The sequence below is a fragment of the Anabas testudineus genome, chromosome 17 (genome assembly GCF_900324465.2).
Source record: "Anabas testudineus chromosome 17, fAnaTes1.2, whole genome shotgun sequence".
NCBI classification, from domain to species: domain Eukaryota; kingdom Metazoa; phylum Chordata; class Actinopteri; order Anabantiformes; family Anabantidae; genus Anabas; species Anabas testudineus.
This window is the reverse complement of record NC_046626.1, coordinates 17,172,611-17,198,879: the sequence shown is the minus strand read 5'-3', so window position 1 is coordinate 17,198,879 and position 26,269 is coordinate 17,172,611. Positions and strand designations below refer to the sequence as shown.

At 42.1% G+C, this 26,269-nt stretch overlaps 2 protein-coding genes across 3 annotated transcripts in view; both read left to right on the top strand.

Moving 5' to 3' along the window:
• ankrd12 (ankyrin repeat domain 12) overlaps positions 1-12,053 on the top strand; it is a 31,229-nt gene extending 19,176 nt beyond the window's left edge. The window contains exons 3-13 of one of the 2 annotated variants that reach the window (XM_026375300.2): positions 488-638; positions 1,766-1,837; positions 2,218-2,358; positions 3,162-3,365; positions 3,666-3,808; positions 4,361-4,508; positions 4,920-9,316; positions 10,046-10,144; positions 10,367-10,510; positions 10,606-10,701; positions 10,919-12,053. In XM_026375300.2, the coding sequence (XP_026231085.1) occupies positions 488-638; positions 1,766-1,837; positions 2,218-2,358; positions 3,162-3,365; positions 3,666-3,808; positions 4,361-4,508; positions 4,920-9,316; positions 10,046-10,144; positions 10,367-10,510; positions 10,606-10,701; positions 10,919-11,104 (5,781 nt within the window). In that variant the 3' untranslated portion in view covers positions 11,105-12,053. The remainder of the gene's footprint in view (positions 1-487; positions 639-1,765; positions 1,838-2,217; positions 2,359-3,161; positions 3,366-3,665; positions 3,809-4,360; positions 4,509-4,919; positions 9,317-10,045; positions 10,145-10,366; positions 10,511-10,605; positions 10,702-10,918) is intronic. The other variant, XM_026375301.2, reaches the window with a different exon arrangement.
• A 1,727-nt stretch (positions 12,054-13,780) lies between these two features.
• Positions 13,781-25,987, top strand: twsg1a (twisted gastrulation BMP signaling modulator 1a). Its single transcript, XM_026375326.2, has 5 exons — positions 13,781-14,471; positions 15,443-15,607; positions 20,954-21,053; positions 23,342-23,602; positions 24,549-25,987. The coding sequence occupies exons 2-5, from the start codon at positions 15,476-15,478 to the stop codon at positions 24,728-24,730; spliced, it is 675 nt and encodes a 224-aa protein (XP_026231111.1). The 5' UTR covers positions 13,781-14,471; positions 15,443-15,475; the 3' UTR covers positions 24,731-25,987.
• Positions 25,988-26,269: the final 282 nt, after the last annotated feature.

Below are 26,269 nucleotides of genomic sequence, written 5' to 3'. Positions count from 1 at the left end.
CTTGATGATTTGAGTGCCACTTGCACTTGTGAGCATCATCCCACTGCAACACACTGTGCCATTTTAATGCACTTCTTTCTCTTCTGTATTTTTATTAGTGTGTGTTGTAAACAGAAGATGAAAAAAATACTGATCACTCGTGATCTTTCGGTCTTCACTTGGCAAATACTTCTGCTTTGGGAAAAAGATTTTAGTGAGTCATGCAGGCAAACCTGCTGCCTGCCTGCAAGATCCAAACAATATGTTGCAGAGACACAACACAGCCTGTAATGTCATCATATGCACCTTGTTGTCTTAGTGTTTGGTTTTAACAGCGATGGTCTCAACTGAAATACAACCCACATGCTAATCTCAACCCTTATTTTGTCATGCCTCTTACCATGACTGTGTTGCTTACATATACAGACACGATTTACAAATGTGGCCACACTTTTGCTGTGCTTGACATGTCTGACCTTTTCTTTTCTATTTCCCTCGACCCTGGCAGAGCAAAGAAAAGTTGTCCCCTTTCACCAAAACTCCGAAGCTGGACCGGAGTGAATTGCTGGGGAAGGAAGGAAAAGCCAAGTCTTCCATGAAGCGTAAGCTCTCCTTCACGACTAGTCCGCCACGGACTGAGGAGCGAGACTCAGACACCGGTAAGGACTGTTACTGCTGCTCCACCTTCCTCTTCCTCCTCAAACAGCCATGCTGCTGGCTTACTGCCATGTCCTCACACTGCCTCCTGGTGGCCTGATATCAAACCTTTTTTTAGGGAATGAGTCCATGGTTTTGGATTTAGTTGTAGATTGAGATGTATCATGAGACATTTTGAGAAAAAGGGGCATTGAAAATGTAGTTATATTCAACCTTTGACTGTCATTGTTAAAACTAAAAGCCTTAAACCTTTTCTTCTCGAGTTCCTAGCTATGATAAACCTTGTAGTATTCTGTAATTTTCTTATTATCCACAAATCTAATTTTAACAATAAATGGATGGAAGTATTGTCTGTATTCAAAAAAGTAATTCAAAAAGTAGCTTTTCCTTTAGTTTTGTACTTGCAGTTGTCTTTGTGCGTTTTCAGAAAATGTTCCTGTTCCACACAAAATACTTCTTTTAACTACGTGGCTTCACAGTGGAGACTTGGTAAACTTTAAGGCTTAATCTTGCCCCTTAATTGTGTAAACACATTATTTGGCTTCTGCCATTCAGTTAGATGTTTAACTCTAAGTTTACATAAGATTTAAGGCCTAAAAATAGTTTTAGTTTATCATCCAGACATAATTACAGTAATGCATTTGATAGACTGTGTGAGGTTCTGCATATTTACCTTCATGTTTTCTGCAGAGAAAAGATCCCTGTAATGACTTTCTCTGTGTGGTCCTGAGTTCTTCTGACAGACAAACCCTCAATTTTGAATTCACAGAGTATAATTTATGTTGCATGTTGATATAAACTTAAGATAGCATGGAGGGTGGCTTTGCCTTCCCAGCAGGCTTTCCCGAGTGCCCCGCAGGTCCTGTGTTGAGCAGCTGTAGGAAGAAGGGGATGTATTGACTCCACTGACCACCTCGGATCAGATCTTCTCTCCTGTCTTTGTTGCCATGATTCATAATCTGTGCGTGGAGTGCAAGTTTGCCTTTTGTGTCTGTCTGTATTTGAGTACATGTGAGAGGAGGAGGGTGAGAGTGTGAGCGTTAATGCAGTGCTTTCCCACCCTTCCACCCTCCCTTGCTCTTCCCTCCCTCATCTCTCCCCTCCCCATGTTCTCTGCTTTGCACTGTAGATGACTCAGACCCAGGCCAGTCGAGTGAGACCTGGGGAGAGAGTTTAGTGCCTCCCTGCAGGATATACGCAGGTAATCGCTGCGGCCCGAACCTCAGCCCCCGTGTCCTCTTCAAATCACGTCACCCACTTTTCGCTGCAATTCTGCTGTAACCACACATACACACATGCACGTGTGCGTGTTTTCGCCCCGCATCTGCCCCCGTTACAGCTCACGCATGTCTGTGTTTAGTATCAAACAACTGATGGAGACAGGGTGCTCGAGGTCTGCCTTCTGCACTTGGCTGGCTTAAGAGAATGCTGTCTTTTTTGTGTCCCTTTTTCAACCATCATGCTTGTCATCTGTTTCTCAGCTCGATCAACAGATACAAGGGGAAGAAAACTGTGATAGTTAACCTGCTATTAGAAATTGCTTTTGAATGTTCTCTAAAGCCTTTCTTGGTTTTGTTGCAGATAAAGATGGACCAGACAAAAAGAAGGTGAAAAAGGAGACTGGGAGCAAAAAGCCCCAGGCTCCCAACCTTTTGTTTGGGTATCCTCTGTCAGAGCGCAAACAGATGGCTCTACTAATGCAGATGACTGCCAACAGCCCAGGTTTGTGTCCTGCCCTCTCACCTTTAACCACATCCTCAAGATGGCTTAGAGTATATTTACTGTTGGATGAGTGGTGCCTCCGACTATTTGACAAGCATACTCTAATATTTCAAGGTTGTTTGAAAATAGGACAGTGATTAATATTTAATGCTGCAACTGGAGAGACAGCTATATTATAACTGAGAAAACTGACTGAGGTTATTTTTGTAAATGAAATTGTAGTTGTAAGACACATAATAGATGCCTGTAGAAAATACTCTCACATGTAAGTACAGGTTTTCTATTTCCAGTAAAACCAGTCTGTGTGCTCACATGCACTTAAGTAATCTGGTTATGCTTGTAATCAGCGAAGGCGTTTAAATGCACTTTAGTAACCTAGTTATTGTGCACAAGTGAAACCTAGTTAAGCATGTACATGGCAGAGAAATGCTTGTATAATTACAATTTCAGGTTCTATGGGGTGGGTTTGGACAGGACATTTTGTTAACATTTGTTTATTTTATTTTTTTAATAAACTTAAAAAAAAAATTGTTATTACTAATTTTTTTGTCAACCTATGTTAATTAGCTGCTGGCTATAGCTTTACCTAAATATATTTGACAGTAACATCTGTTTTCATATAGCTCATTGTACAAGAGAGGAGATGCGCTTACATTTTATTTGTCAAGCTATTCCTCTAATTTAGACCTACTAGAAATCACACTCAAATATAACTTGCACATTAATTCAGGTAGTTATCTCAACGTGTGACAAGCTTTTGCTTTAAGCATCAATTAAGTACTCCTGTTTTTGTCTGTGCTCAGACTCTACACCCAGTCACCCCTCTCAGACGACCCCTGTGCAGAAGAAAGTCCCCAGCAGCACCTCATCTCGACAGAAGGACAAGGTCAACAAGAGGAACGAGCGAGGGGAAACGCCCCTTCACATGGCAGCCATCCGTGGAGATGCTAAGCAAGTTAAAGAGCTCATTAGCCTGGGAGCTGATGTCAACGTCAAAGACTTTGCAGGTATAATGCTCCAGGAGGTGATCATTTTCTGGTTTTGGCCATCTCTGTATGGTAGCTATTAATGACATAAAAACTGACTAACAGCTGCTGATTCAAAGGAGATGTCTCATGATGAGATAACAAAAACAGACATCGGTGTGCTTTTATTATATTCTGTGCACTTTTCTTCTATTTGTCTACCTGTGTGATCTCCCAATACAAATTAAAATTACGTGCAACTGTGATGTACTGACAAAAGTAAAAATCCTCTTAAATCTTTCTCTCTCTCTCTCTCTTGTTACTGTTTTCTGCCCTCTCCAGGTTGGACTCCTCTCCATGAAGCTTGTAATCTTGGTTACTACGATGTAGCCAAGGTCTTAATAGCAGCAGGTGCAGAGGTGAACACGCAGGGTCTGGATGATGACACTCCGCTCCATGATGCTTCCAGCAGCGGGCACAAAGATGTAAGAACATAACTTGAGCATTTTCCTGCCATACTAATGTAGGACTTGGAAGTAAACTGCACAATTGTAATTTCTGATCAAGGAGACATGAATTGTGTCAGGTAACCTTTGTTTTAACAAATTATCCTGAGCTATGGGGTGAATTGGCTTGTTGATACACGTCAGCCTTAAGTTCTGTAGCTCGCATAGACCATCACAACAGCAAAGAATCTTGGGTTGTTGTGTGATGCCAAATAAAAATAACAGATATTTTGAAAGCATAGACTTACAAACATAGTCTGCCACCTAGTGTGAATAGGAGAAATGTCCTCATCAAGAGGAATTGTTGATACGGTATTGCAGTGTGTGCAATACACAGTGTTAAATTACTTAAAATGTGAACTGTCTGTAGTCTTTACTAACAAGATTACATTACAGTATCAGTTAGATTGTACATACAATTAGACATCTTAGCTGCACTAATTGATAAAGGTAGTGAAAGTGTCAAGAACGCGATTCAGCTGGCTATATTTTTCAAAACAGATTCTTACTATCAAGTTTTGTTTTATGTAGATTGTGAAACTGCTGCTGCGTCACGGTGGAAATGCCTTCCAAGCCAACAAGCGTGGGGAGCGGCCAGTGGACGTAGCAGACTCCCAGGAGCTGGAGCAGCTGTTAAAGGGAGAGTTGCCACTGTCGGACCAAGATGACACCTCTTCAGGTATGCAGAGAACGCTGCAGTGTTTGGCTGACGCTCCTGTGTTAAGTAACATATTAACTCTATTATTATTGGACTTTGATATTCACCAAACCTCATAGCCAAGTGTTTACAGGTTTTACACTGTAATAGTAAGTAGTAATTGGCCAAAGGGGGTTTAAACATGAAATGTCAAAAGTGTTTTAAGGGTGTTCTCTACTCAAGGACTTGGATGCAGCTATGGTGGGGACAGTTTAACTTATTAGTCCAAATATATATTTTTGTCTATCACACAGAAGGTAAATTAAAACGTGTTACCTGTTGCAGAGGGGAGAAAAATCACTGCTGCTTTTGTTAATATAATTCATCCTAAATAACTATATTTGCATTAAAGTACATTATATTACATGTTAAAGTTGGTCTTTTCTTCTCCAGAGTCTGAAGACCCACCTTCTGTCAATCCATCCAGTGTGGACGACAACATGGAAGACTCTGATACTGAAAAGGACTCAGATGGAAAACCAACCACAAAAGCATCATCCTCTGTACCAGGGCTGGATGAGTACGAGTTCAAGGACGAGGAAGAGGAGGAGGATCTCAGTAAAGCCCTAAACGACAGACACATCCTCCGGAGGGAACTACGGCAGCGTGAGAAGGAGGACAAAGATAGGAATCATGTGGCAGGAAAGCAGGGTGGCAAGGGGGATTCCTCCTCCAAGTCCAAAAAGCAGAAGACTTCTCGTGTCCACTGCAGCTCAGATACCTCCAGTGATGAAAGCATTTCAGAGAAAAGGAACTCGCCCACCTGCTCTCAGAGCTCAGAGACCCTCAAGGCAGATACGAGGTCTAAAAAGGACAATGCTGAGCAAAAAGACAAGGGCAAACTTAAGAGGAAGAGCAAGAGTCAGAATAAAAACAAGGAAAACCAAGAGGATGGTAAAGAGAATAGCAAAACTTTGGTTCTCTCCCTCGCAACTGTGTCAGAGAGCACGGAAAAGGGTCGGGAGGAAGACTCCTTTAAAATGTCTTTCAGTCCTAAAGATGACTCATCTGTCCACCTCTTCCATTTGTCATCCATTAAGTCTCCTAAACTAAATCACAGCTTGACCGATAAACAAACACCACTCAAGCAGGAAAATACTAAGATGTGTGTTTCCATCAGTGACAGTCCCTGTCCGGTGGACGGTGTCAAATACAACCACTACACAGATGCAGATTACTGCACTGAAGGCTCCAGCACCAAAGGATGTAAGCACAAGGAAAAAAGCAAACATCAACAGAAAGACTCCAGTGTGGATGGAGACGATGGTCAATTGAGCCCTTACAAAGACAGCAGCATAGGAAACAGTATAGACAGCAGTGAAGGTGCCTTGCGGAAAACCGACCTGGATGGCAAAGTAGTAAAGAAGCATAAACTTAAACACAAGGAGAAAGACAAACACAGGAGGGAATACGAGGCAGAGCGGAGCCGCCGAAGAGAGAAGGAGGCCAGGAAAGACAGCCACAGGAATTTGGAGTTTGACAGAGAGTTCTGGAAAGAAAATTTTTTCAAAAGTGATGAGACAGAGCAACCTCTACCAGCGAAAAAGGAAGGTGATGACTCGCTTCAGAAGAACTCTGACTCCTCTCCTGTCAAAGATGAGAGAAACACAAAGGAGAAACACTCCAGCAGCAAGGAAAAGAGGCAGAAAGAGGAGCGAGAAAAAGACAAGGCCGTGAAAAAAGAGCGGAAGGAGGCTGCTGGTAAAGAGGAGAAGGTGAAGGATTCAAAGCCGAGCGAGCGTGACGAGAGGCTGGACTGCCACAGCTCGGGGCGGATTCCTGAGGAGTCACAGCAGAGCAACAGCGTGAAAGAAGAGACTGAAGAGAAGCCCATAAGTGGGATCACAGCTGATCAGGAACAGCTGGAGTCCTCTGAAAAAGGCTCACGCGAGAAAACTGACAAGAGGCTCCCAGGAAAGGAGAAGGATTTAGAAAAAATGGAGAAAAGGCATCTTGACAAGGAAAAAAAGGTTAAAACGGAGCACTCTGACAAAGCTGAACCACAGAATTCAGTGGATCGTTGGAAGGAAAAAGAAAGAACTGGGGCCATTTCCTCCCACTCGCCTGGAGATAAAAACTACAAAGAGAATGAAAAACTTAAATCTTTATCCACAACAAAAAAGCATGAAGACAGCAGGAGAAATAAAGATAAGTTCGACAAACGGTCTGATAGGGAGAGGCAAGACAGAGAATACAGTGCCGGGGATCATAGAGAAAAGGATCGCACAAACTCTGATAAGAAAGGAAAACCTCTGGAGAAGACTGCAGATCACAGCAAATCTGATCGTTCCAAAGAAAAGGACTGTGATAGGAAGAAGAGAGATAAAATAAAAGATGGAACTCTTTCCTCAAGTTCTCATCTGAAGTTACTTCTGGAAGAGAAGAAGAGCTATCTGTCTGACAGCAGCAGGTCCTTATCTGCAAAATCCAAAGAGGAAGTTGTCAGAACACCGGAAAAGGATCGCGACCGGAGAGACCGGGACAGAGAGTCCGATAGGCACAAGGATAAAGACCGACACAAAGACCGCTCCCAGCAGGCCAAGATCCCCAAGATCAAACTTAATGAGGCAGACGGAGACAAGGCCAAATCAAAAGCCTCGCCAGCAGCACGAGACCCTAAGCCAAAAGAGAAAAGGCTTGTGAATGACGACCTGATGCAGACAAGTTTTGAGCGCATGCTCAGCCTGAAGGACCAGGAAATTGAGCAATGGCATCGGAAACACCTGGAGAAAATCAAACAGAAGGAGCGGGAAAGACTTAAACAGCGGCCTCTGGCAGACCCGGGGAAATCCAAGCCTAAGGAACGGACGAAAAATGAACCGTGTTTGAGTAAGGAGCTAATGCGGTCCAAAAGCTCTGAAGCCTCTGATGTCCACGGCAGAGATAAACCTCTTAAGGATGGCACTAGCCCCAGAGCTATGTCTCTTGATGGAAAGAGTCTGCCCTCCATCAGTGCAAAGGTCATGTCAGCTGTAGAAAACTGTCTGACCCGGTCACCCAGACCAGAGAGTGAGCGCTGTGACGTCATGTCCAGATCTGTATCCTTAGTCTCTGTCGCCAGCTCAGAGGATTCATGTCAGGCCACAACATTAACACCCAGACAAGGTGAATATGACTCCGACATGAACCTGGAAGCCTCAGACTCTCAACCTGCATTCCTCCAGTCTTCCCTTGTCATACAGGCCACCAGATCGCCATCTGTTCACAATAAAGATTGCAACAGTCTTCCAGATGTGCCGCAAAATAACCGGACGCTGCTGTCCAGCAGACATGAAACTCCATACCTCAGAGCTATCCTGGATGAAGACGCCAACTCGTTGACTGAAGGTAAAGCTGTTGACAATCTGCCAAAATCCAGCCTACCCATGGAAGAGTTGAGAACAAGGGAGACCTTGGCAGAAATGGAAGACTGCGTCAATAGTCAACAATGTCTGAATTCAGAGGCTGATCCAGTCACAGACAGAGAAGAGAGCACTCCTGGCTGCTCAACACCAGAAAGGTTAAACAAAGATCCTCTGAATAAAAACCTGACACTTCCACAGTCAGGCCTCTCTCAAGGTAGTGGCTCTCAAACTGGGTCAACAGAGCAGAAAGCTCTTCCTTACGAGTCTCCTGTTGTGAAGGATGTCCAGTGTCTGACAGAGAGTTCACAGGCAGAATGTAGTAACGAGGAATCTGATCAACCATCAGTACATACAGCGTCTCTGTCTGCTGAGCCGTCAGCACTCACAAACACGAAAAACTTTCAGCAGAGGGAACCACCTCTACAGCCGGGTGTGGAGAGCGTCCAGCAGACAGACACAGGTACCACAGAGGTTTCTGACTGTAAAGAAAAACCTGTTGAGAATGCAGATAGACCAGAACAACAAAGCATCGAAACTGCTCCTGAAAGCTTTAGGACCGAGGGGACAGGCAGTCCTGTACCGTCCACCAGCTCGCACGCTCCCACTACAGGGGAGTCGTTACCAGGATTTAGAAAAACTAACAAATGTTCTGAAGAGAACACTGACTGCAAGAAATCAAGACCTTCTAATGACCCTGCAGGCCCATGTGTTGATGCTCAGATGGAGCAAAAGGACAGCATTCCCTGTGCAAGCCCCGAACACGCAACTGAAGAGGTGACTGACGTTCTACAGAGCTCAGAGAACAGTGGTGATGTTGGTTCTGGTCCAGTAGAGACTTCATCAGTTGAGGGTAGTGTTGCTACCGAGGACTCATTTGAATCGAAAGCAGATTCCTCATCGGAGCCGATGGAGGTCACGCCTGCTGACGAGAAACCAGAGTCGTCATCGTCATCGTCATCGTCGGCTGTAGACGAACAGAGTCAAAGCTCCGTCCAGCCAGCACCTCAGACTGATGACAGCAGCAATGCTTCAAGGAGCTCCTCTCCACAGTGCGGAGACCAGAAATCGGATTCTTTAGGGGCCAAGCTCAAAATTCGTTCTGCAGAAGAGGAAGTGGACATTCACGTTCCCCATCCACGCAAGAGAAAGATGCCTAAAGTGTTGGCCTCTCAGCCGTCCTCCACAACGCATCAGGAGAAAGAGAGAGGCCAGCAATCCCTGGCTGCGATTGTGGACTCTTTAAAACTGGAGGAGATTGAACCCTACCAGACAGAGAGGGCCAACCCTTACTACGAGTTCCTGCACATCCGGAAGAAGATCGAGGAGAAGCGCAAAGTGTTGTGCAGCGTCACCCCCCAACCACCACAGTATTACGACGAATATGTGACCTTCAACGGATCCTACCTCTTAGACGGGAACCCGCTCAGCAAGCTCTGTATACCAACGGTGAGTCCCTCTTTCTTTTAACGCCTTCTCCTATTCTGCGTTTAGAATTTCCTGATCGGATGGTTTCCCACCGTTTGCTGTTTTAAGCTCTGTGCTCCGGCATTTGGATTCAAAATTAAACTAATAGCACAGTTAAGATGTTAAAAGTCAGCTGTAAAAATGTTTTACTGAAAGGATTGATGTGATATTTATTTCAGTTCTCAGAGAGCAGTGTTTACTTCGGGTGTTAGCTGGTATAGATATCAGCTGTAAATATGATTCCAAATAAAAAAACATTTGATGTGGGGTTTATTCGTTTAACCGTTTGACCTTATTTATAGCAATTTCCATTCCTATAAACAAAATTTTTATTCCATAAACACTCATCACTTCCTGTTTAGTGTCATTCAGCACCTGCAGAGCAGCTGCCCCACACTAAACTATAATCAGTCTACATGCGCCTCATGTTTTGCCTTGACGACCCATATTTTAATGCATTTTTCCATCGGCTGTGATGTAAACTATGATGCTCTTTGTCATATTGTACACAGGTACAATGAATTTAGTGTCATTAAAGGCGTTTGTCCACTAAGTAGTACTGACTCAACTCACTGTAGGTATCAGCATGTTTAAAGTGACACTTAAAAGCATAATAGGCACTAGTCTCAATCACGTGACATATGTAGCAAGATGAGAGTGCCTGCATCAATCTTGAGTATTCATCAAGTGTTTTTGTTTTTGCTTTCACAGATAACGCCTCCTCCATCATTGCCCGAGCAGCTTAAGGAGATGTTCAAACAACAAGAGGTCGTCCGCATGAAGCTACGACTACAACACAGCATTGAAAGAGTACGTAGTTATGTTGTCGTAGCTCGTTGTTTTCATCATCTGCAATGTTACTGTTGGTTTCAGTAGCTTTTGTTGTAGGTTTTTGTGTTTTGAAATACTTTGTCTGACTCTTTGAGGTCTGTGACTAAACTCTTTCAAAGGCTCGAACAGAATCGGTGCTACATCCAACATTTGCTTCCAGACACACACACAGACTCATGTGACTTAATTTTCTTCTCTCAGGAAAAGCTGATTGTATCAAACGAGCAGGAAGTCTTAAGAGTTCATTACCGGGCAGCCAGAACACTAGCCAATCAGACTCTGCCTTTCAGTGCCTGTACGGTTCTATTGGATGCGGAAGTCTACAACATGCCTCAGGACGTCCAGGTAAGTGACAGTCATAGATTAGACTACACATCAGATCACCTGTGGCCTTTTTTTATTAGCCTGGTGTTTAATTTGTTATTGTGTTTGGTTTACAGAACGACGATGGCAAAACGTCAGTAAGAGACAGATTCAACGCCCGGCAGTTCATGTCCTGGTTACAAGACGTAGATGACAAGTTTGATAAACTGAAGGTGAGGACACTGATCTGACAATTAATTAACACAAGTAAACAAGTAAAACTGCTTATTTGAACAAGATTCATTTAAAAAAGTGAACTTGTTAAAACACATTTGAAGAGTCAGATGTTTGAAATCTTTGGTTTTAACAACACATTGGACATTTTCTTCAGCTAAATGAGAACACTTGATTGAATAAAATACGTTTTTCTCCCTCTCCCCACGTCTACAGACGTGTCTTCTGATGAGGCAGCAGCACGAGGCGGCAGCCCTGAACGCTGTCCAACGTCTAGAGTGGCAACTCAAACTACAGGAGCTGGACCCGGCCACCTACAAGTCCACCAGCATCTTTGAGATCCCCGAGTTCTACATCCCGCTGGTGGAAGTCAACGACGACTTTGACCTCACCCCGATATGAGCTGTAGGACGGACGTGCTTTACCACAGAGGTGGCCATATCATAGACACAAGCGGCAGCCCGCATGTTCAAGGAAAATGTGAAGCACTTAGGATGGCGTGGTCGTACAAAACAGCACTTAGAAAAGAGACGATTTTACTCCAGAGTTCTCGCAGTCCAAACAGGCACACCCAACAAGTGGGCTGACCAGGAAACGGGTCCAGGCCGCAGATGAAGCCCAGGGAGCTGAGACCAAAAGCTGGGCCCGAAGCTGCAGCAAGAAGCAGAAGTGTGGGCGACAACCACCTGCTACTGCTCCTCATCTCGCAGGGTCACTGAAAGATTTCAATTGTTCATACATTGTGTACAGACTGTGCTCTTAATTTTTTAACTTATTTTATACATAAAAAAATTGTGCATTTGTAAATAGCCATGTAATTATTATTTTAAACTTGTAAAAACAAAAAATAATAGATATTTTGATTGTAAACTTGTTCTGTCTCATGTTTTAATGGACCAAAGTTGGTTTTTATATCAAGTGTCCTCTTTGTCTGTGATGTTCTTGTTGCTGTTTGCTTAAAATCTTAAGCATGTGTTAGCTTTTGTTGTGTTTTTTGTTTTTACCGTTTCTTCCTTCTTCATCTGGAGTTCCATGCCACAGCTGGTGTTATTTGACTTGGCAATTAAATGCTGTGCATGCGTTGCGTTGTTTGTACTTCTTTCCTAAAAAGCTGTACTGTGGACTTAATTGTGAGGTTTACTGAAGTGTTCCAGCTTTTTTATTTCTTTATTTCTTTTCTTTTTTGCAGCATTGTGTTATGTCTTTTTTGCGGCCTCACTCTTTCTGTGTTGTCCATTGTGTCTCGCGCACATTAAAGTCTGTTGTGGCTTCTAAGGAAAAAAAGATACTTTTACAGTTTCAATGTGAGATCACAACAAATCCTATTTTTTCAACATAATGCCTTTTGAACGATAGTTCTAAAAAATGTCTATTTTAATATTTACTTGTTACATGACTTGTACATATTTGTAATATATAATTGAATAAATTTTATTTGTTGTGAAATTAAAACTGATTTGGTGTCAATTATTTAGCTGTGGCACAAATTTACAGTTTATTAGCTGCAGTTTTGAATTGAGAACTGTGCCCAACATAAAACACTCACTGGACTGACCAATGGGAAAGTCCACAGACCTCAGTGCACATGTAAAGAAGAGGATGGTGGGTTTGCACAAATCTGGAATGTCCCTTGGAAAAATTTGAAAAACAACCTCACATTTCAGAGCATCAGTTCAAAAAACTACCGAAATGAATACATAAAACTATTTTAAGGTGTAGACGGGGCAAACTGTCACGCTCTGCTAAGAGGGAGAACCCAGGGTCATTAAGGCACCAGTCTGCCCTGAACTGGTTACTGTATCTGTGTCTACAGACTGGTGAGTTTTACATCTCCCCAAGAACACTGTAAAAGCTGTTGAGCATGGTGGTGGCAGCATCATGCACTGGGGCTGTTTTACTGCCAGTGGACCTGTGGATAAAATGATGGAGGAAGTCTAACTCCTAACCAGCAGTTAGATAGTTGAAATGTGGACACAGTTGGGTTTTCCAACAGAACAATGAGCCCAAACAGCGCTGGTTGTGAAATGGATAAAGCAGGATAACATTACGCCTGAGTACTGACCTCGTGTTTGTCAGAAAACCAACTAATTCAGTTGAACTCTACCAATTCTGCAAGAAAAGAGGTAAAATATTGAACCAGATTTCAGCCAGATATTTGTTTATAGACACACGACCCAGAAGGGAAAATCTGTCAAGGCACATTCTACTAAATATTGAGTGAGTACGATGTGTTGATGTGAGAAAACCCAACATAAATTCCTGCGACACAACACAAATTCTGAATTCTGGTTCTAAATTAAATTATTGAAAACGAGACTTGTGACTGTGTGGAAAAAAAAATACATGTTCACAGTTTTCATTCACTTTTTTAAAAACTCTATTATTAAATTTCACAATTCTTTGACACAGATCATTCTCTTCTAGCAGTATGTTTTTCGTCCAGTAGGTGTCGCTGAACACAGCACGGAACAATCAGTAACTCAGTGTGGAGCTAAAGTAAAACACTGACTGAGAAACTCACAATAAAAAGACATTATTGCACTGATAATGTTGGAAACTACAGAAATCAGAATGAATGGATGTAGAGAACATTCAGTAAAGTAAAGTGTGTAAGTTAATATTTTTATTAAATCCAATTTGATACTTGTACTTCACTGCGATTCAGTTTATATATATTTACTCCACTTAATTTACTACTAGTATGTCATTATCCTTATTATTACATGTTTCTATTTATTGCCATTATTAATTTCATATCAATTTATTGCATTAAATATGATGTCCTACGAAGCAGTATAAATGTTATAAATGTACCTCCACCTTTAGACTACACCTTTAATATTATTCCCATAAATATACATAATACATAAATATAACTGAATGGCTCCATATGACCCCATTGCATGATTAAGTTTAAACCTTTCCTAAATATTTTACTTCTAGTAAAACTTGCTCGCCTTTGTTTTACTTGTGCTTATTTCAAACTTATCTCTTTTCCTGAATCTGACTCAGATTTAAATTTACCTGCGGTGATTCAGGGCGTGTCTGTTCCTCGCTGACCTTCCTCTCCTACAGGCTGGAAGTGGGGCCTATTGTGGCTTTGATGAAAACACATGTAGACGCCTGTGGGGGTCAAATGGCCCCTCAGTCATTTCTGTGGCGGCAGAGTTGCTACAAACGAGCGCAGGTAAGCGTCACAGCGGGAAGCCTCCTCAGATCCGCAGCTTCCGAGTCGCTGCTTCTCACCTAATGAGCGCACTTAAGACGCCGCTGATAAGCCCGGAGACAAAGGGCTGTTTAAAGGAGCTGGGGGGTGGATTGAATGGGAAGGATTTGCATGTTTCAAAGAAGCCAAACAGAGCCCACATGGGTTGGTTATCAGCCGCCGGAGTTCTGGATAAAACAAGATAAGCGGAGATTTTACGCACAAGACGTTTACGCATTGAACTCGACGGGGGGCACTTGTAAATTCACTTTTTGCGGTGATTATGGTTTGGAAAGGCTGGTCACTTGTGCCCCCGCTACCCTGAGGACTCTTATCCGATGTGTGTGTGACCCGAGGCCCAGTGTTTTCCTCCACAGACGTTGGATAGAAAATGGAGTGTGTGCCTTTAAGGCGCCCGACTGCCTGTCGCTTTGTGCTGCGGAGAGACTGACGCCCTCTGGACACAGTGGACACTTGAGCGGCGGCAGAACACCATCCTGGAGAAGTTCAAAGAGAAAACAGCCACAGTCCCCCCGTAAAGAGAAAACTAGTGAACTCGTTGCGGTAAGTTTGGACTCTTTATGTCTTTATTATTCTGCTGTTTTTGCGCTCGATCGTGTGGCTGCGTGCGAGTGAAACAAAGTTTTGGTGTTGGCGATGAGCAAAGAAAAAAAAAAAAGAGGTAAAGAAATGCATTCATGAGTGAGGGAGCTAATGTTCCTCACATGTTTCCTCTCCGTCATGTGAAAAGGAACAACGTGCAGCAAAAGGTGAGTTAAAAAAAAAAAAAAAGCCGAAGCAACAGGATCAGCAGACGCTGCGTTAAAGAGCTGCACCGAAAAAAGAAACGAGTGAAGAGAGCTGATGTTGCCAGATGTGAGTCCACAGTGAAATAGCAGTGTTTGTTTGAATGAAAGGTGACCCGTGTCCTCTAGAAAAGTGGAGTTTAGTGAGCTTGTGATTGCTCCAAGACCTTTAATATATCTACAGTGCATGTCCATCTGCTCCTGACTGAAGTTTATTCTGCATGTGTGAGTTTTAGGAAACACATTCATGAAGGGAATAAAAGTAAAACCTTCCACCAAGTGTTGATTTTTTTTTATTTACTTCAAAAGCTACTAAAGGTGAAATACAAGTTGTGATGGGGAGAAAAGCTGGTTATGTTTCCAGACATATAGATGAAACGCTGCTTCAAGTCATTTTAACTTGTTTTGATCCTGGTGTTCGAGTTTTAGTTCTAAAAGTTCGATTTCAGATGTGACAGCCACTGTATAAGATACTCAGCACTGACTCAAGCTAAACAACAACAACAATAATAATAATAAATAAATGAAGGGACTGCAGGTGAAAGGTCGTTTTTAAGTTGATGGATAAAAAGAGATTCGTTGATGTTGCTCTGTGTCATATTTGGCACCAGGTCGCAGCTCTTTCCTTGTCCTGTGGAATCTCACTGATCTGAGCTTTTGTTTATTTGTCTTCGCCCCTCCCCGTGCCTGTTCTTCTCGGTCCTGTCCTGTATCCCTGTGTTGACGTAGGTGTTCCCAGTGTCGTGCTGGTGAGCCATCAGGATGAGGCTTGGTCAGCTGATCCTCCCCGCTGCCGCCACCGCCGCTCTCCTCTTCCTCCTCTCGGGACTGTCTCTGACCTCCGGCTGCAACAAAGCCCTCTGCGCCAGTGACGTCAGCAAGTGCCTCATACAGGTAAGAGACTGCCAAGTTTAAGACGCTCTAAACACACTTTGTGTGAGATCTATGGATGCTGAGCGTTAGATTTATTTAACAATTCCATGACTCGACCCACATAGAACCAACATAGCTCTCTGATCTGTGAAGTTAACTCACCTCACCCTTAAATTTGGAATCAAAGACGTGTAGTTTCTGATTAAACTGCATGAAAATGCCATTTGTGCCATCAAAACCCAGCAGTTTTTGTTTGGAATATGTTCATGAATATGTGCTGTGGCTCCTCGTCATTGCCTCACTGAGACTACTTTGTGTTTGCAGCGTGACGGTCGCTGATGAGCGCTGGGCTCAAGTTATGAATGTGGCGATCTTATCTGTAGATTAAAGCTGCAAATTTCTCCACAAGTGCAGCCAAGTTCAAGCTTTTCATCAGTGTTACAGCTGTTCAGTGTAAACACAGCCTGTTGTTTCTCCTCACTAGAACGCGAATGAAATTCTGCCTGCAGCCGAAGTCGAGTACAAGTTCAGAACAGAAGCAGAACAGTAAAAACCTGTTTTAATACTATTCAAATTTGCATGAAACCAACAGGACGGCGTCCACAGCAGCTTTCCTTCGACTTGTAGCTGAATTAGCTGGAGGAAAATATGTTTCAGCTGTTGTTATGTCTTTAAGTGTGTGTGCCAGCTTTGTATAAACACTTCAGATAATAAAAACACAAAACCCAGCTGTGGCCAAAGTCAAGTTAAAATCTGCCAGAGTCCAGAACAAGATGGAGATTTGGACTCGAGTACAAAGATGGAAACCGTTGTGAAGAATGCAGATGCATTCCTTTGATAAGCCAAGCCAAGTCTGGTGAGATGGTTTTCCTAGAGCGAGCTGCAGAGGAGCAGAAATGTCTCCACACTAACCTGTTCTGTACCTGTTAGTTGGTTTCACAGGATCCTGAAGCTGGCGCTCATTGCTGAGTAGTTCACGGGTTTATTTACACGTCAGCCCTTCAGGGATTTTTGGCTTCATAACATCCTCTGTGTCACATTTTCCACTCATGAAGTCCAGAGGGTCATGAGCTGAGGGGTGGTTTTCCTCATTTACACACATTCTGTCATTGAAAACTGAAGAAAGGTGTTTCTCTGTGTGTGTTTTGGTGGCCCTGCCTCTCCCATTAGCGTCTTCAGAGTACTGTAGTTAACCTCCCAGACTATTTAACCTGTCACTGTGAGCTGCAGGTAACACTCACAGTCTTGAGACACTGAGCTCAGCATGTAAGTGACTGGACACAAATCAAATGCACAGAAATCAATTAGTAGTAATTAGTTAGTTGGACAAAACAAAAGTCTTTGGGCTCAATTTGCTGTTTGGCTCGTGTTGTTTGGGTTTAACATATTTTAGGGATTTGTAGCATCTGAGGACAGAACCACAGACTCGGCTAAGACTGCAGGGTCTGTTTTAGTTTAGTGGATTGGATTTAGTAACAAATGTGCAATTAATGCAATTAATAAATTCATTAAAATGTGCTTAGTCTGCATTTCCTGTTCAGGTGATCTAGTCTCATCTGTCCAGAGTTATGTCTCCATCAGCTACTATAGGTAAAGATTAGGCTTAAGTTAGCCAATTATTAAAATAATTGTTAAAGTCAGCAGCAACAGTTATTAATTGAAATGATTTTTTAATTACATTTGTAAATGTTTGATGTAAAACTGATCACTTTTTGCTTGAAAAATGATTGAAACTGTTAAAGGATTATCAAACTATTATAAAAATCTATCTTTCACATAATTAAACGACTAATTTAACCTCTGCTCCTTAACCAAGAGGTCTTCTTACTAAAATCCAGTCAAGCTGACTTTTCTGCGTTTTTGAGCTTTCATGGCACAAACCACAAACTTCTGTTCCTTCTTGTTTGGGGTCAAATTCAATCCTCCTTCTGCAACAGAACACGTCTGGCTGCACTTCTTTCTTCTCTACTTCCAGGTGGCTTATTTCGCCTGATGAATCATTACTCCGGACAACAAACTCTGTAGCCTCCGCGACCCCGTCGACACTAACTCGCTAGCTGTCAGAGGCGAGAGCGATGGTGTGTGTGCCGTGAAGGAGAAACTTTTCCGCCTCTAGCGTCTCTGTTGATCTTCGTGTTGCTCGTGATTAGTGGGATCTGCCGTCCGACGCTCACTTTTACGCTCTGCTGCCATCTCAAGCCATTTGTCTGAATTCCCCTAAAGCCCTGAGGCTGGGAGAACATGAGGAGAGGTGGAGGAGGGAGGGGAGGCGAAGGTCAGGAGGAGGTGTGTGTGTGTGTGTGTGTGTGTGTGTGTGTGTGTGTGTGTGTGTGTGTGTGTGTCCTACAGTTGAGAGCCTGTGAAGTGTGCAAAGATTCACAAGCCAACTCTGTCCAGACCGGGCTGCTTAGCAGGGTGGGGCAGCAGATTTCAAAGTTAACACACAGCAGCGGTTGCTCTGCAGGCCGCGGCAGCACACGTTCACTTTCTCTCCAGAGTCCTTTTGTCTCTTTGCAGCTGGGTTTTGACTGATTGCAGCGGTTTCCGCTTTGCAGGAAGGGAAGCCTAATTAGAGTTGTTAAAGTGGTCGAGATAACCCCATCCACCTCGTTGAGAGAACTGGTGTTTTTAAAGCTGCAAGTAAAGATTATTTTCACGATACATTAACTAGACAATGACTTAGATGGTTATTTGTCCTAGAAGTTACAATAAGCTACAGAGAAGTGTCAGCAAAGCAGAACAAACTCTACATGAAAACAGCGGTTGTATTTTTTTAGAGATAATTTGCTTAGATAATAAACAAGATGAAGTAAAAGATGACGGTTATTGATAATTACAACCTACCTGTCAGGTAATTGTACAACTTAGGAAATGGTTTCAAAATAAACTCTACATGGACAAAATAAAGCAGCCTGAAAATCCTATATATTAAATTTCTAATCATACAGAAAAGAAAAGAAGAAAAATCCTGACATCTGTTTTTTTTTTCTATTATACATAAAAAATTCTTAAGGTGCTGTTTATTTTATTACTTTGATTAAAATTAGAATTTGACATTTTTAACTGAAATAATCTCACTATTTATCATCTGGAAATGAACGTGCACGTCTGCTGTTTGTGGCCTTGTTCAGTCTGTTTTTGATCATTTCGTGTATATTTGCAGTCGTTAATTTTTACCTATTCATTTGTACATCTCTGGGGTTGTTTCGTGGTAGTTGTGCATCTCCATGTGGTCAAGTTGTGTCTTTTTAAGGTCATTTTGAATCTCTTTGTGGTTGTTTGGTCTCTTTTTATGCCTCCATGCTGGAGACTTCTGGAACACACACTCATGCAAAAACATATGAGAATATTAGTCTGGACAGATGCATGTAAACTACATCATGAGTCAGCGGAGGCAAACAACCAAAATGCAGTCATTTGAGTTTCTTGGTCATTTGCTTCTGTGATTTTTGTTGTTTTCTGCCTTTTGTGGTATCGTTTTATTTCTTTGTTGGTGTTTTGTGTTTGTTTGTGTCCATAAGACCTGTTTGATAATCGCTGTTTATCATATTTTAACCAAACAAACAGAACTGTACAAATAACAATAATTCATATTAGTAAGAACCTCACAGACGCTGTGTTTTTATTGCTAACTTTAGCATCCTAGCGGTAGCTATACTTAACACAGCAAAATCTTCTCAAAATGCTGCTCATAAACCAGGAAAGTGTGTTTCTCAAATTAAAAGTAATTACTGACAGGAATAAAAGTGCTGCTTTTATAAACACAAAGTTAGACTAGCTCTAGGCTAAGAGCCTCCCAGCTTCATCTCTGTTCACTAAACCTATTTTATTTCCACAAGATGGATTTAAAAAGTGTTTTCTTTTCTGATTTGTGTAACATGAGATGCATGTTTTCCCCTTTGGGCAGCTGTTTAGTTTTTATAATTCTACCTTCGAGAGTCGTAATTACTCGTGGGATCCGATTTTGATCAGAGGTTTGGGGACTGAGAGGCTGATGATTAAGCGAGCTGTGTGTGGTTTTGCAATCCCTCACTGGTGAGTCACCGGAGAGTCCTGTGTTTCTGCACAGACTGTTTACGGGTCGGAGAACGGCTTCTGCAGAGATTTACAGGAGGAGCAGGGGGAAAATAAATTAAAAAAAACGAAAAGGAAGCTAAAGAAAGAGGCAGGAGAGAGAAACAAGAACAGAATAAAGGGGGGGGAGCGTGAGGCGAGCAGCCATGTTCTGTTCTCCAGGTGTTTTCTCCTCCCTCCCTGCTCCTGTTTCTCCCCCCACCTCCCTCATCACTGTGACCTTGACTTGAGGAATGTGCTCCTAGTTCGGGGGGGGGAGATGGAGGACCTCCGTCTCAGTCCCACCTACACGTTTTTGGTTTCCTTCGCTGCCTCTACGTCCCCTGAGAGGAGCTGCGCTGAAGCCGAGGCTGTTTTTATGTGTTTGGAGAAGAGTTATGTCATCAGGGGTTTTATGTTTTTAGCAGTTTGTTTGCACAAGCTCTTGTAAAAATATCACCGTCGTTCTTTAAAAAGCAACATTGGAAATCCGCTGCTGTACTGTTTATTGTTTGTTTTCCAAGTTTGTTTTCAAGCAACGTGAACCACATTCACAAATGTTTCTCTTAAATCCACTAAAATGAAAGGAGAGTCGGCCTTTTCCTGCTCATGTAACATTAAATCTTGTAAATAGCTGTGATGTTCACTTTAATCGTGCAGCGTTTATGGGCACAGGTTTTGTGCTATAGCTGTATTTGATATATGGTTCATTTATCAAACTGTTGCATGATGTCGCCACTGCTACGGTACAACTTGTAATTTGATTTAATATATATATAATAAATACAAATATATCTGTTGTTGCAGGAAAACCTAACAGTGAATACATAATGTTTGTACTAATTTATTTTTACAGACTTTTCTTGTCCTGTTTGAACTTTTTAATGAAACCATCTTGTTTCCAACAGTATTACTTTGTTCTAATTTGTTTTGTATGGGATGTAGTTTTGTATTTTTTAAGCTGTTAATACACATTGTGTTTGATTATCTTTGCTGATGAAGCAGCAGGATATAAAAATAAAGCCAGTGTCAACAGTACACACAGGATACCCGTCATTTACAGCCTAGAGAGGCTAAAAGTGCAGGTTCACGTCCAAGAAATGATCAAACTGTGATGTCTCCTTACGTCTTCTCTCTCCGACGGCTTCTCACACAGTGATGACGTGAAACAAAATGGCCTCTCAATCTAATCAACAGGCTGTCATACAGGTTTTTCTATGATGTTTTGACAGCAGAAGGGTTGATGATAATCTCCGTTTGTCGTCAGATAGTGATGTGTTTCTGCTTATTCATGGTTTTGTGTGTGTCCCGCAGGAGCTGTGCCAGTGTCGTCCGTCCGACGGGAACTGCTCGTGCTGTAAAGAGTGCATGCTGTGTCTGGGGAACCTTTGGGAAGAGTGCTGCGACTGCGTGGGTGAGTGCAGCATCTCACTTACCAGCAGCATAATTTTAACGCTGACAGCAAGTGAGTCAGCGTTATTGTGCAGCTGGAAAACCTGCTGTGATTACATTTAATTTAAAGGAATGCTGTGTTTGACTGATTTAAAATTAGAAACACAGAAATATACATACAAATACATACACAATAACACAACAAAATGCAACGTGCAAATACACTAACCTATGACGGACCCAGCTGCAGCTTCTTTGCCTCTGGAAAATGAGATTGCGGCTTTAATGTGCTCTTGTTTAAAAGAGGAATCAGTCTGTGCAGAGTGCTGCTGCTCTGATACGCGTTGAGTGCGAACTGAGTGAAGCCAGAGGATTGAATGTGCCGTCGAAAGGTGACAGTGTGGAGGTTAATGCAAAGCAGAGCCAGGAGGGCTGCCGCTCGCTGGAGCCCATTGTCAGTACAAACGAGTACCTACACATATGGACAGGAAGTCTTCCAGAACATCAAACCAAAGGGCTGGAAGGGCGACGGGACAAAGAGGTCGATCAGCTCAAACCAGCTTCTCGCCAGCTGCGGTGGGGGTCCAAAAACAACCAGATCTGAGAAACAAGAAAACATTTGTTTGCTTAACTACTCTCTTCATGTGTAATTCACTTCAGACCAGCAGGAACTCGGCACAGATTTGAAGAATAGTGGCCACATTTGTAACAAATAACTGCAAATTACTCAGATTTAAAGCCCGAGTTTTTAGCTAATGAGACAAAGGGCTCCTGAACAAAGACATAAACATGTCCCCCGCTAGGCTCACAGAGGAGTAGGACACCCAGACTGAACATGTGCATCATTTGGACTCATTTAGCATCAGATTTTGTGTCTCTTTAGAGTCATTGTGGACATTAGTCTCTTTTTGGTCATTTTGCATCTTGATGCATTTTCATTTGTCATTTGGCGTATTGTGTTGTCATTTTGATCACGTCACACTTTTTTTTTTTGTTTTTGTTGTGTGTGTGTCTCCACCTTGCTTCACATATTTTCCTGTCCTATTTAGTCCTTTCTTTTCTGTTTTTGTGCTCATGTGTCTCTGTGGTTGTTTTTCCATCTTCGTACTTGCATCTACTTCCTTCATATCTTATTTTGCACCACATTTTAATCTTCCTTCTATTGTTTTTTGTAACATTAAGCATGCCTTTGTGGTCATTTCTTTGTTTTATGTCTCATAAAACGACTTAACTTAGCTCTATTAGTGGTTGTTTGTGTGTCTATATGGCTGATTTGTCCCTTTTTGTCGTAATTAGATTTTCCAGGAATGTTAACAGTCTCTTCTTACAACCCAGCGACCCTGCACCCTGCACCCTGCACGCCCTTCGCTAACCCATTCTACTCCAACTACCTATCAACATCTACTGCAAACCAGTAGGCTCTCAGATCCACTTTGACAGACAGATATTGCTGCTCGTGCTGACAACGATGCTTTATTAAAACCCTTTCATGTGGAACACAAATACAAGCATCTGACACTGAGCTCTGAACTCGCTGCTGCTGCCGCGCAGATGTTACGGTGTTGGAGTTTTCCTCCTGGACAGCCTTTTACAATACACTGAAGACGGATTGCAACTTAAAATATCAGTATATATATTTATATATCCCGAAACCTTTTTGTTTTAACATTTTTTTTCTCGCTGCAATATTCTTATTATTACTTTGAGTGGGTTTCCAGCGTGTTATCTGTGCCAAACGCCTGGCTGCTTTGAAGTGCGTCTCTGTGAGTGGTTAGAGGAGCGGTGGGGAGAGGACAGTTTGTATTTTAGAGGAAGGGAGGAGAAGGGAGGGAGAGAGGACACGGAGGGAGGACTCGTGTACACTTGATCAAAAACAGCTGCTCTGGCTCTGCTTTTAGCATCGGTTTGTAATCCAATTCCTCTGTCAAAACTCCGTTCCCCATTAAATGATTTACCCATTAGCTGTAATTCACTTTCACTCATTAACAGGGGTTAGAAAAGATCACATGTGAGCATTTGGGGACTGTTTGTCAAGCGATTACTACTGTGTTTGGAAATTAAATGAAATGTTAATTGACCTTAATTGAGATGAGATTCTCTTGACAGCGGTGCGGTTTCAAACTGCTCTTAAAACCATGTCACTGGTAGACCTGTGTATTTTGGGATAACCTACTCTTGATTTCTATTGTTTCCTGGATTGAATATTGCAGAATTCACTGGTACTAGTAATTCAACTTTGTCAAATTTAATTCCTTCACTAAAACTATCTGCATGATTGAAGTGACACTGTTATGTCTTCTTCCGCCTCAGGGATGTGTAACCCCAAGAACTACAGCGACTCTCCGGCCACGTCAAAGAGCACCGTAGAGGAGCTCCACCGCCCGATCCCTTCACTGTTCCGCGCCCTCACCGAAGGCGACGCGCCAATCAACATGATGGTGGTGTCCTTTCCCGTCGCGGAGGAGCTCTCCCATCACGAGAACCTGGTGTCTTTCCTGGAGTCTCTCGACAACCAGCCCCAGAACGTGTCCGTGCCTGGCAACAGCATCCACACCAGCTACGATACCCAAGGTAACTACGTCGGGCTTTTTAAAAGTTATTGAGACAAAATCATGATTAGAAATATGATGAAACTATTATAATTTATCAAATAATCAGTTGAGGAGATCAGTTTACAGTATACAGCTGATAATGGTGTTAACGTGTGTACCTGTTCACACTCTCACTCTATTCAGTTTATGAGTCCAGGAGGCTGTTTGTTCATTTTAGTCGACTGTTTCAAACAAAAATGGCATCATTCAGTCCAGATTCAGAAGAAGAATTATATTATATTATCCTTGTAATTTTAATATCTTGGATTTTTTCATAGTTTGTCATAAAACCATGTGTTTCCAAATACCTAATTGGCTCTGGAGACTTGTCAGAGACATTTTTAGTATAGCAATTTAAAAAAAGTGTTAGTTGCAGCTCTATGGGAGATAAGTCATTCAGTTTCTCATGAAAAACATGGCTTGGCTGACGTTTCTCACATTATTGCATAGTTTTCTGGCCCGTCAAGTCGACTCACACTTTTCGTCTCAGTAAAATCATTCCCGAACTCAGAGCTGAAGCTGAAGTCTTGACCCTAAACCAGTTGGGCTTGGGTCATGTTTTCATTATTTTAATGTTATAGGACAGTCAAAGGATTACCAGTTTAGGGAATTGTAACTGCAATGAAAGTGTTGTTCTGCTGCCACTTTTAATTTTCCTTTGCGGCTCTTTTGGCTGTCTACCTCTAAGCCTGTGAAGCCAGTGCTATTTTCTGTAAAGACGCTCGAAATAGTGTTCCCACAGTGCGGAGCAGTTAACTCATTTAGCTCAGCAAAACACATGGCCGTACCTATTTGCAGCAGTTTCCCTGAAGTAAAAGAGAGAACACGGAGGGTTAAAGGTAATTACTCGGTGCTTGTTTTCTTATACCACATTTACTGGATTTGTGACTCAAGTCTTCTGCTGCGCCTGTGCTTTTTTATTTCAGAAAACATGTGCACGGTGGTCTACTTTGATGACTGCGTGTCTATCCGTCAGTGCAAGCTTTACTGTGAGTCAATGGGAGGATCCAAGTACCGCTGGTTTCACAACGCCTGCTGCCAGTGCATCGGACCCGAGTGCGTGGACTACGGCAGCAAGGCTGTGAAGTGCATGAACTGTCTCTTCTGAAATGCTGGCACATTTTGATAGCAAACGTCTGGTCCATACCAGAGAACTGAGGGCAGGGGAAACTATGACTGTTATGTTTTACCATTCCTCAGTTACCTTGTAAAATACCCCCTACACCCCTCCTCCTACCCCTGCAAATTGTTTTTATTCTGCTGTTATGTTTCTACTGTATATTTTTAGATATGTTTTAATAGTTTTTTTATTAGAGGTGTATATGAATAATGTATTTTTACAATTATGATCTGTTAAGTCTCAGTCTCATACCAAATAAAGAAAAGTTTGGTGACGTGGGCTGTTTCGTCTCACTGACACGAGTTAAAATTATGTGTTAAAACATGACTGGATAGTAAATGTTTGTCCTCCCAGTTGCCTGTCTCCTGCTCTAATCTTAGCGTAGTGTTGCCCAAGCCAGGAAACACATCATTTCCTGGGGAAACAAAGTTGTTATTATGCCATTCTGCTTCACAGGTGCTCCGTGCTCACTGACCGTCTCATGCAAACCGAGGGGAAAGCGAATGGTTATTGATGCCAATCTCTCACCGCCACACACAAATGCTCTTTGTAATGCCAGTGCATTTCCAAAAGGCAGCAGGGTGCCCTATTATTGATTCTGTTCCCAATTGGCATGCAACAGCAGTTTGCACAGACTAATGTACCAGACACACAATGAGACCTTGTTTGTCTTTCCTTTTTTTTTTTTTTTTTTTTTTATGATACTGAATCGCGACCTCATTTTGTCACTGCAGCTGTGTGGGTTGGAGCAAACGGCGCCAACAAAGATCAGACAACCAGTGGTGGAAGAAATGTTTATATATGTAAAAGTGCAAATATAACAATTCTCAATTACAGGAAAAAGAAAAAGTACTGCATGGAAGTAAATGTACACAAGTATTATGGAAAATGCCTCAGGTATCAAATTAAAAGTGTTGACTAAGCAGGATTTTACCCACTTTATATAGCTTTTTCAGCTTTTCTGTGGGTTTATTGTATTGTTTTCTGAAAGACTGAATATTTTTTCTCTTCAACCAATTATCAAAACGAAATAATGTGAGAACATTTGAGGAGAAACGTGTTGGAACTGTTAATGACTCAGAAACATGTTGAAAGGTGTCAGCAGCCACCTTTAATAATGTCTTGTATGTTATATGCATATGAAATAACTTAATTATTACCGTAAAAATATGTATGCTGTAATAGTTACCTCTGAAATTAGTGAATTAGACGTGTAACATAAAATGGAAAATGGAAAAATGGAAAAACTCAAACATTAAAAGTTCCTGAAAGAACAGTAATTGTATAGATGCAGTTACTTTCCGTCACTGTTGAAGACTAATTTGCTTTAAATGGCAGATGATGACCACCAGTGCTCTGGGTGCAACCACAGGGTCTGGGAAAGTGCATGATTCAGAATAGCAATTGGTTCCACCAAATTTAGATTCAAGTTGCTTTACAAAATATAGTTTGACAGTTTTTGAACTTGTGGTCACGATCAAAATGCAACCACAGTCTAAACACAGTCAATGTCTTCCAGATCAATCT